Source organism: Lytechinus variegatus, chromosome 18 (assembly GCF_018143015.1).
Source record: "Lytechinus variegatus isolate NC3 chromosome 18, Lvar_3.0, whole genome shotgun sequence".
Classification (NCBI taxonomy): Eukaryota; Metazoa; Echinodermata; class Echinoidea; order Temnopleuroida; family Toxopneustidae; genus Lytechinus; species Lytechinus variegatus.
Window position 1 is genome coordinate 18688112 of NC_054757.1, and position 12184 is coordinate 18700295.

General features: G+C 34.3%; 1 protein-coding gene across 1 annotated transcript in view; it reads left to right on the forward strand.

The window, feature by feature from the left end:
- The first annotated feature begins 9255 nt into the window (after positions 1–9255).
- LOC121432217 (neurogenic locus notch homolog protein 1-like) overlaps positions 9256–12184 on the forward strand; it is a 65620-nt gene continuing 62691 nt past the window's right edge. The window contains exon 1 of the mRNA XM_041630071.1: positions 9256–9634. Within this exon, the coding sequence (XP_041486005.1) occupies positions 9560–9634 (75 nt within the window). The 5' untranslated portion in view covers positions 9256–9559. The remainder of the gene's footprint in view (positions 9635–12184) is intronic.

Below are 12184 nucleotides of genomic sequence, written 5' to 3' on the forward strand. Positions count from 1 at the left end.
ATTTTCCGCATACATTCGTAATTCCGAAGCTTCGTAATTCCGAAGGTTCGTATTTCCGAAGGTTCGTAATTCCGAAGGTTCGTCAATCCGAAAACGAAATAAGGTTCGTAATTCCGAAGGTTCGTTAATCCGAAAACAAAATAAGGTTCGTAATTCCGAAGGTTCGTTAATCCGAAAACAAAATAAGGTTCGTAATTCCGAAGGTTCGTTAATCCGAAAACGAAATAAGGTTCGTTAATCCGAAAACGAAATAAGGTTCGTTAATCCGAAAACGAAATAAGGTTCGTTAATCCGAAAACGAAATAAGGTTCGTTAATCCGAAAACGAAATAAGGTTCGTTAATCCGAAAATGAAAATAATTCATTTTGGTAACAAAAACGATGTTGTCATTACAAGATTACACGATATTATGCAATGATAGTAATATCGATCGATGATACATGCGTGTGTTGGGGCCAAAGCATGTATTTAAGAATGGCTCCCTGATCAAGCATATGCTAATTTCGATTTTATCTGAGTAATTGCTGCCTATAAGCAAATGGTTTAATTAAAGATGCAGGGGATCAAGTGTGTTGGAAGCGTGCGAGCAACCTCTAGATAATAGGATTTGTATTGGAGGGGATGTCATTTTAAATTACAGCTTCTGCTGGTAATAAAAATAATACTAATAATGATCCTTGTGAAATGTTGAAAGCGCGAATCGCAAGCTGAAACTAGTAGACATTTCATGTAACAAGACGTGAAGTTAGCATTCGGAGCATTTTTTGTAATCGTGAGAAAGACGTGTATCTTTTTAAAGAATTAATGCGAGGGCAAGCTGTAATTTGTTTATATACTGACCTGGGGCCCGTTGCATGAAACGTTTTACCTGAGAAAATTCAGGTTGTTTTTACAGGAGTTTTTGCCCTCTACTAAAGTCATTGGCGGAAATCAGACTAACCTTAGTTTTCAGTTTTTACCAGAGTTTTCTCAGGTAAAAAGTTTTATGCAACAGGCTTCAGAAAGTAATCTTTTAAGGACTGCATTTAGTGACTCATGAATAGAATATATATCTCACGAACTAAATAATGAGAGCGCGAACCGCAAGCTTAAAATTTGTGGTATTCCAACCTGAAAACTGGACATTTCATACTTCTTTTTTGTAACCAGGAATAGAATGAGTTCCTCAATAAACAATACTTGATGCGAGCGAGAAACGTGAGCCAAATTTTTCCGATTTTCCAACCTGAAAACTGGACATTCTAAGCATTCTTGTAAAAAAAATAATAATAGCTGGGAGAATAGTTTTCAGAACTGAAGTGGCTTCCCTGGGTAAATGATATCTATATCAATATTATCATTCTAGGCCCACATTTAATTTCCAAAAGTTTGAGCACGTGATTCGCTCGCAACATCTCACAAGGATGCCCTTTTAACAGTATTGACTAAAAAGGTGAATTTTACATCTTCAGATTTGACTTTTCCCCCAAACCGCTTGCTCTCTACGCTCGCAGAAATGAAACGTAAATATATAACTTTAGTGATCACTTAAAAAATTGTGCTCAATTTAGTTACTACAAAACACACAACCTCTTTACACAGATGATAATCTAATGGTGAAAATATCCGTTTGCACCAAATTGCCCCTATTGGCCCCTTTTTTTGCTTTGCCCCCCCCCCCAAAAAAAAAAATACGTTCCGCCGCCATTGGCTAAAACACGCATCGTCTTCATGGCTAACTGCAAAAAGTTCTTAAAATGTTCCCTTTAGATCAGGTCAGAGCTTATATATTTAAAAATTCTCTTCGCGCTTCTTGCTAGCAGTTATTGTCTAATTTTAGTTACATAGGCATCTCGCTTTGAAGATCACAAACATATTGCCCATCATATTAACAAAAATATATATCTCGCGCTCGCATTATTTAAAAAGGGTTTATCATGTTATTACATATTTACTTTATTTTATAAGGATAAAGCTAATTATTGACTGTTAGGACTACCCTTTCAAAGAAACAAACAAAAATCAACTTTAAACTGCCGATCAAGGAAAATATGGCTTTAAAAAATTGCCCCCCCCCCCTCTATTTGACGAAAGTTGGATCCACCGGGAGGGAGGCAGGGGGCATCAAAAATGGAATAAAAAACAGGGGAATTAATATTTTCCAAAATGGGAAAGTTCCTTTTTCAAAAATAAATATGCCGTTTTTCATGATTTTTTCGAAATAAAATACTCTTTTTAAAGTATACAAGTTAAGTTAAGTTTTCAGGCTGGAATATTGAAAAATTTCAGCTTGCGCTTCGTACTCTCATTCGATTGGTGAAATATTCATCCTAAAGAGGTCACTAAATGCTTTCTTTAACAGGTTCCTTTTCTGGTCAGTATGTTTAAGCTCGCGTTTTGCGCTCGTGTTAATTCTTTAGTTAGATGCACATCTTTTTTAATGACAGCAGAAATCTGCTCGGATTTTTAAAAACTAATTTTCATTTTTTATTGAAATAACCTAAGGTTTAGATTGTGATTCACGCTCGCAACACCTCGCAATAATGCCATTTTAAGAATAATTGACCACAAAAAACGTTATACAACTTCACCTTTGAATTTGTTTTACCAAGCCGCTCGCTCATTATACTCTCTCCCGAAAAATAAAGCCTAAATATACATTTCGCCATAATAAGAAGTCACTTCAAAAAAGTTTTTCTCTTCTTAATCACTATCAAACACACAATGACTTCAAGCAGATGATAATCTTAAGGTGAAAATATCACCAAAGTGCCCATTTCGTTCGTTCGGCCGCCCTTGCCTTCCCATCCTCATATGATAATTGAACGGCAACAGTGTCCCCCGCCCCCCTCCCTTGCCTCTGCCTCTGCTTTCCCGGTTTTCATTTTTCGGATTAACGAACTTTATTTTGTTTTCGGATTAACGAACCTTATTTTGTTTTCGGATTAACGAACCTTATTTCGTTTTCGGATTAACGAACCTTATTTTGTTTTCGGATTAACGAACCTTATTTCGTTTTCGGATTAACGAACCTTCGGAAAAACGAACCTTATTTCGTTTTCGGATTAACGAACCTTCGGAAAAAACGAACCTTATTTCGTTTTCGGATCAACGAACCTTCGGAATAACGAACCTTTTTTCGTTTTCGGATTAACGAACCTTCGGAACAACGAACCTTATTTCGTTTTCGGATTAACGAACCTTCGGAACAACAAACCTTATTTCGTTTTCGGATTATCGAACCTTCGGAATAACGAATCGTCGGAATTACGCCACAAATGTTCGGATTAACGAACCCTTTTTCGTTTTCGGATTAACGAACATCGAGGTATAGGCAATTTACGTGTTTCGGAATTACGAACCTTCGGAATAAAGAACCTTCGGAATTACGAAGCTTCGGAATTACGAAGTGTAACCAAATTTTCTACCTAACCCCGGCTAAGGTAATGATTATTTATCCCAAACATAATTCAGTTATTCCTGACTAGTGGTAGCCATTAATGATTTCTTATCTCTGATTGGACAATATTTCTGACCTTTTTTCCCTAGGGAATAACATCCTTGGCTAAGCCGGGTTCCCTTTTATACTAGCGATCTTAAAGGAGAATGAAACCATTGGAACAAGATAGCTTGTGTGAAAACAGAAAAATCAAAGAAACAGATCAACAAAAGTTTGAGAAAAATCGGACAAATAATGAGAAAGTTATGAGCATTTGAATATTGAGATCACTATTGATATTGAGATAGCAAATTGGCAATGCGACAAAGATGTGTGATGTCACAGATGAACAACTCTCCCCATTACTTTAGTATATATTTCACTTGAATTGTCTCTTTTATCACATCTATCCATAGATCATGTGTTCTAACTACATGAGGGCATGTAATACATATTTTTTAAGAATACATAATGGATAAAGAGTTTGTATCATCGTAAGAAAAAGCAAAAAGAGACAATTTGAGGGTATTTTATAGTCCACCAAAGGGAAAGATGTTCATCAGTGACATCACACATCATTGTCGCATTGCCAATGGGATGATCTCCATAGCATTAGTGATTGCAATATTCAAATGCTCATAACTTTCTCATTATTTGTCCGATTTTTCTCAAACTTTCTTTATTCTTATTCTTTGATTTTTCTGTTTCTACACAAGCCTATTTGTTCCAAAAGTTTCATTCCCCTTTAACCCCGGACTATCATTCTTATATCAACGCAATTGGTCGTCTAACCCTGCTATCTTGCAGGGCCAGATAATCGCGTTCTATAGGTGGGCTTATACCACTTTGTACTATATTGGTTGGGCTGAATGGAAATTTAGCTCCACCTATAGTCTGGGGTTAAGGAAATTTTCGTGTGTGTAAAAAGCATGGTGGTGTCCCACAATGTTCTATTCTGGGACCTTATTCATTATTTTTAACGATAGAAGTTTATTTGCACATTCCTTTTCTGTTTAAGTCTGTACATACGATACTTTTTTTTATTTCTTTTTCAATGTTAAAAGTATTGAAAATAAGCTGAATTATGATTTGTCGTTTATTTATAAATGGATGCGGAATAATAAGTTGACGTTAAATTTCGTTGAACTGTATCTTTACTAATTATAGGCTTGAGACATAATGACTAATGCTATCAATGTAAATATTAATAATATTGCAATACAACAGTATAATAATAATATTGACAATCTCAGATTAATAATTGATAATAAACTGGAGTGGGGTGTCCATATTAACAACTCATGAAGGTTAGTAAGTTTGTCAAATATTTGGGTAGACTCTGCTATTTCACTAATGATACAAAGTAAAAATTTGATTTACAAAGCCATTATTTTTGCTCCTTTTCGGCTATGCGGATATTCTCATCGATTCCTCTAATAATAAAAAAATTGTAATTGTTCAAAAATTTAAAACAACTTTTAAAAAAAAAGTTCAAACAGTTGTTTAAAAAAAATTAACAATAGTTGTTAGAGTGATGGTTTATAGGCCTACAACGTGCTTGAAATTGTAAATAGCATTTTTACAGTGTACAATAAAAATAGCCTTCTTTGATTTTTTTTAAAATTAATTTGTTTATTATTTTCTTTCCGTGGAGAACATATTTCATTATATATACCACGTGAGTTAAAAAAAAAACACTTGAGACCTAATGAACAACTCATTTGCATCTGGATTTATTCATTGCAGTCATGTCTCACTTTGGTGTGAATCAAAATTTACATCACTAACACATACCACATAAATATGTTATCAAATTGTTTGGGAGAAAATACTCTTTCCAGCCTTATGTAATGATTATGAGTTCATTACATACTGTATGTTTTCCTCATATCGGGATTTTGAGAGGTGTCATTTTTTTTACTCACGGTATATATATATGTTTATATATATTTATATATATATATATATTTAATGTAAGGGGGCCCTCAGACCAACGAGTAGTGCAGGTACTCATCATTTAGTGTACTTGGAAGACAGAAATAACGACGAGTGAGACGTAGCTCTCAGGTTTCCTTTTTATTGCAAGCTTTCGGCCATCATAGGCCTTCGTCAGGCCTACAAGAAAGGAAATTAGAAGAATGAACAAAGTATTTACATATATATATATATATATATATATATATATATATATATATATATATATATATATATGTATATATATTATATATATATATAATATATATATATAGGTTTAATATTGCATGTGTCTACAGGATTACGCTTGGGATTTGTGGTGAGAATATGATTAACATTTAAAATTACTTAGTTATAACTAAATAATTTTAAATGTTAATCATATTCTAACCACATATAATTCTGTAGACACATTTAATATTATACCTGATATTATACCTTATTTATATATATATGTAAATACTATGTTCATTCCTTCTGATTTCCTTTCTTGTAGGTCTGACGAAGGCCTATGATGGCCGAAAGCTTGCAATAAAAAAGGAAACCTGAGAGCTGCGTCTCACTCGTCGTTATTTCTGTCTTCAAAGTATATATGTACAAAATTAAGTAGTAATTTAGCACTTGCTTGTATAGTGACTGCACTACGAGTGCTATTTTCTAGTTCAAATTTAAACTAGAAAATCAGCAACCGTGGTGCAGTCACTATACAAGCACTGTAAGTGCTGAATTAGCACTTCATATTTTTACAGTGTATATATATATATATATATAGGCCTATGTATATATATATATATATATATATGTGTGTGTGTGTGTGTGTGTGTGTGTGTGTGTATGTATATATATATGTATATAAACCTACATCCAAATTTAACGTATTTTAATATCCCTACTGGAAAAATGGAGAAAAAAGGTCCAGAGTCGTCCAAACAATATTCATATACCATGCATACTGTCAAGTGTGAGCGTTTTAACAATGTAAATCACATCATTACACAGACCACTATGCGGACCCAATTCTACACACTATGAACACTCTCGCATGGCCGATGTTCAAAGCATATTTTGGAACATTTTAGCCATGGTATTCCAATCACTGACAAAGCATTCCACGTGGGCTTGATATCCCATGTGGCGTGCCGATGTTAAACCTTCGGAGCCGACTGGCTTCTGCAGAAGCAAAATATAAATATTTACTACTAATGTCACGAGAAGCATTGGTCTGGATCAATAATACAAGATATTCGTGAAAAAAAGACATAAAAATTTTAAACTACTTATGAAATTAATTAATTTTAGCATCTTCCGACAATTTGCGCTATTTTAGAGCTCACCCATTATGACAGATAAGTAATTATGAATATATTATTATGATTATTATTTGCATAATAATTTATGCGTGTTCTTGCGTGAATCTGGGATAATTAACTTTTAATATTACTCGAATTATGGTTCTCTCTGTTCGCTGATCATGCCCACAAAAGGTACTGATACATCACCAAGAACTGGATAAGCCAATTGGAATCAGACTTTATCTTGTTGCTCCGAAAAACTGTCGCCTGAAAAAAAAAAACGTTCCTATTATTGAAACATCTGAATGTCATTGTTGAAACATCTGTTTGAAACACATATCTTGTAGCTGGCTCGTCATATGGGGTTACAGCAGGCTGGTACATTCCTCTCCTTTCTAACACATCCCTGTTCTCACCAGGGATATGCCGACCTCGAAGTCCAGTTTAGCTTAGTGTCTCATGATTATTTGATCTGACAACTTAGTTCATCGGTAGAGGGATATGCGGTTACACTTCGAAGGTTACAATTCCGAAGGTTCTTTATTCCGAAGGTTTGTAATTCCGAAACACGCAAATTGTCTATACCTCGATGTTCGTTAATCCGAAAACGTAAAAGGGTTCGTTAATCCGAACATTTGTGGCGTTATTCCGAAGGTTCGATAATCCGAAAACGAAATAAGGTTCGATGTTTCGAAGGTTCGTTTATCCGAAAACGAAATAAGGTTCGTTAGTCCGAAAACGAAATAAGGTTAGTTAATCATTTAGTTTTCGGACTAACGAACCTTCGGAATTACGAATCTCATTTCTTTTTCGGATTACCGAACCTTCGGAATTACGAACGTCACTTCGTTTTCGGACTAACGAACCTTCGGAATTACGAACCTCATTTCGCTGTCGGACTAACGAACCTTCGGAATTACGAACCTTCGGAATAACGAACCTTCGGAATATCCGAACCTTCGGAATAACGAAGCTGCGGAATTACGAATGTATGCAGGGATATACAATGGCTAAATCAAATATGATTAACAATATTTGCTTTGTTCCTATATACTCTTGTACTTCCCAGTCCTTTCATCATAGCACGGCGGGGCCGCAGTCCAACCAACGAAACTGTCTCAATACTGACCAATGGTATATCATTGGAAATAATGTTATATCCTTTGTCGGTGAGGGTGTGACTGGGGCATTACTCAACAGCGCAAACGTCATAAGTGATGTATTGTTCATATTGCCCGGGAAAGATGGTGGGAATTTCCCTTATTTAGTTTGCATGAAGTCATTGAAACAGAACTAATCTTTGAGATCTACTTCCCCTCTGTCCCAACCTCTTCTCATTAAAAACCTCTTAACTTTTTTATTTTATATTTCCCTTTTGAGAAAGATGGCATTTGTCCACTTATGGTGCCCGAAATCACTTTTACAATGCGCTCCCTCTGTTCAAGTTCCATATTCTTTGCCTTTGATGATTATTCGTACATGTATTTAACTTTCGCGGCTTTGTACATCATGATAAACGTAAGCAAATATTCCTATTTATTCAGAATGTACAATGGTACAAAATTTCCCATTTTCTTGGTTGCTTATTGGGTACACAAGCCGCAACACTGAAATGCTGAAAAATTCTCGAAATTGCTTAGCAACTAGGGCCAATGATTATTAAAAGAGTCGAATCTAACCGATCTCCTGAATCAAACTCAACTTACTTGATTTTCAAAAAATCAGAAGGGTTTGTTTGAGACTTTCTTTGATTTCATAGTTTCGTTCAAAAGGCATAGTATATATATTCAGAGTGTCCCAGAAAAAACAGAAACACGCCTTTGGAAATAAGTGTCGCCAGTTGATTTTTTTTTTCAGTAGTGTGATATTTTATTGTATTTGAGAACAAATACTTTGCAGATTACAAACATTGAAAGCGTACACAGCAAAAACTGTGGTGTTAACCGTGTACATAGAGGACCGCACCAGTTATTTTACACCGGTGTTAAATTGGTTGTGTTAGTTTTTTACACCTATAGGTGTAACACCTTTTGCTGTTACATTTACACTCTTTGGTGTTAATGTTTAATCTCTAGGGTGTAATTTTAACACCTCAAGGTGTGGTTCTCTATTAACCCCAGTTGGTGTCAGTTTTAACACCGCAATTTTTACAATGTAGGTTCTTCAGAAGGGATTTGCGTAGTTAATCACGTAAAAAACCTGAATGTATTTTTCGAGATTTAATAATAATTAAAAATAAAGGTTTAACAAAGAATACAAAGTAATTTCTACGGAGCCATCCTTTTTTTTTCATGTTTTTTTAAAGCAAGATCGTCATCCTGAGAAAGAAAAATTTTATGTACCGACATCCTTGATTGGCCAGTGCACCTTATGCCCGAGCAATCGCTGCTTTTCTATAACACAGCCAAATAAGTTTGTGAATTACTGATTAAACAACATTTACATCATCTCATAATTATTTTAATGAACAAAGCGTAACTGACCACGCCCCCTTGCCATCCAATAATAGAATGGGGGAAATAAATATCAGGCGAGACTATAGGAGTTATGCACAATAGATTTTTGTTTGATATCCAAATGCAACAGAGCACTGCAAATATTATGTCCTTTTTATTACCCCCAAGATCAGTTGTTGGTTCCATGGACATATATTAAGTTCATTGCTTGATAAAGCTGTAGAAACAGCACATTTGGCATCATTGTCAGAATTTTTCCAGAAATCGATGACCTTATATTCTGGTTGGATCTGAAATAATTCTTCTTAAGCTAAGAACGACCATATTCCACACCGTTTGTCGATATTTCAAAACCAGAAAAAAAAACAGATTGGCGCCTCATCGAAAGCTTTATTTCTTATCAAAATCAATGCAGTAAAATGAAGGATGCATCTTACAACTACTTATTCATGTTACTTGCTTCGATTTTAATATCACATTCCTGTTTGGCAAAGGTAAGTTCCAGTTAATTTTTTTATTTTATCAAATTCGATTTTTTTCCCCCTAAATTGTTATGAAATGTTGATAAAGTAATGTCATATTTATGATTTTTGTATTCGAACGGTCAATCATTTTTATGAGCCGTGTCATTGTAATAATAATGCGCCTCGTCACGCCTATATGAAGTGCGTATAAATGTTTTGCGTCATGATTAGTAGGACTATCATTATAAGTTCATGTTCCATAATGGAAAAGAACATAACTTGTACGATTTATTTACCATATTTTATTTTTATATTGAATAGCGTTTAGGAGAGCGAATAGTGGATATTGTGAGTTCAATTTGAAATTAATTTTTACCGCCAAGTGATAAACTATTAGTTTATATGTTGCAAAAAGGAAAATCTCTACATGTCTGAGTTATTTGCGTTGTTTTTCGGTTTACCTTTTCCGATTATATTAATTCGAATTTCTGTTTAGCCGGTATTGCCTTATACTTATTTATCTGTCTGACGTAGCAATTCCTTAGATTCTGTAGTTTTAACTTTATTTTTGTTTATCAAATAAAAATTAAATTTCAAAATGGTGTCAAATACACCAATTTTTAACATATATGAGAGGTCTCTGCACCCTGAGACCATGGTGACACAATTGTTCCCTATCGCACGCCAGCAGTTCAGGGGCCATTTTCTTCAACGGGGTGAAAACCAGAGACCGGATATAGCGCCGATCTTTTAAAATAGAATGAAATTAATCTGAAATCAATGATTGAAATATGAGATGATCTCGCAAACGTATGTTCTCCCTCAGATCAGATGATTGGACTTTATATCACTCTAATGTCAACATTCCTTTATTTTTTTGGAAAACAGTATGCGTGAATCTCAGAAAATACAGTAAGGAATGTGAGAGTATATTTCTTTTGCAAATAGGCCCCATCTATGCATTGATATAACAAGATACCAGTTGTATTGATCGATGTATGATTATTATTGTTAAGTATAAATTGTTGATTATAATTTGTTTAGAATAATACACAGTAAAAAAAATATACAACGCTGTTTCCTATATGAACCTTACAATAATAATTCAAACAGTTTAAACAACTGTTTACATCTTAAGCAACAAAGTTTAATTTTCAATATCTAATTTTCATGAAATTAAACATGTTTGTTTAAATGGTTAAACATATTATGTAAGGTTCATATAGTAAACTGCGTTGTATAAAATCTTAAACAGAGTTTTTACTGTGTATGCACCAAAATCTTTACATTACATCATACAGCTATACGTTCTTGTTTTAAACTATTTTGTTTATCAAATTAACTAACAGGTTTGAAAGAACATGCATTCGCACTTGAGTTCAAATAAAATGGTTATATAAAAATAGTTTTTTGGGATATAATAATGGTCTAAGATTCATAAAAATAAGTTCCCTCTCTATTATTAAAAACCAAACAAAAAACAGATTGTGTGTTGGACAGGTTGATGAATAACCAGAAAGCTGGGCATTTTATCTTCATCTTCAGCTTTGATATCAATCTAAGATTCTTTTCATACAAAACGAGCCTTCTATTATGTTGAACCCAATGTTCATTAAACTAGTATAGACCTATATATATTTTACTTATCCATAGATGCCTACGTGTTTACCGTCGAAACAAGCAAATCGAATGTAGTTAAAATGTCATTTTTCTTAAATTCTTAATGTGATTGTCCTGGCTTCACCGGCATGACTGGCTTAATATTCGTCCGATGTATTCCTGTACATAGGTTCTAATCCTAGTTTGTCTACAGGTTCTTCAACTACACTCTTAGAATAGCTGGGCAAAAAACATGCCCAACTTTTAACCGACCCTTGGCATTATACCCTCCACACAACTATTGGTTGGAATCTGCCTAAGTTGGACTAATAAAAACTAATACTTCGGTAATAAATTTGCTCACTTGGATGAAAATTGTCCAGAATATATTACCAACATACATTTCCCATCACAGTGGACAGTATGTTGCCCAATATTTTAAGTGTGTAATCACGCTCTAAAAAATATTGGGTAAAAATTCTCCATGAGGGTAATTATGTGTCCAACCAACAAGAGGACATTTCTTTTCGGCATTTTTATTTATCCAGCGGGATGAAAATTTTGCCCATTCTAAAGTAATTGCTGCTTTTTAAACCTTACTGGATAATATGCTTCCCTCATGGGTGAAATACTACCCCAAATTGGTTGGACGCATAATTACCCTCTTGCTGGTTAAAATTTCACCCAATATTTTTTTTACAGTGCATAGCGTCAATTCTCATTTAGCCGGTTTACCATTTTGTCTATTTTTTTTTGTTTGGCTATGATTAGATCACCTGTAATGAATTAACTTTTCACTTGACAAATTGCAAAATGGTGCATAGGCGAGGTGGAAATAATACCTTCTGAGCAGTGGACTAAATGATAATTAGACTACATAGTTTTTTAGACCAAGATATAGACCAAACTGCAAACACCAAATCGATATTGGACCATATTGGTCTAGCCCACGTTTAAGTCTATCTGAAGTGTAGACCGACT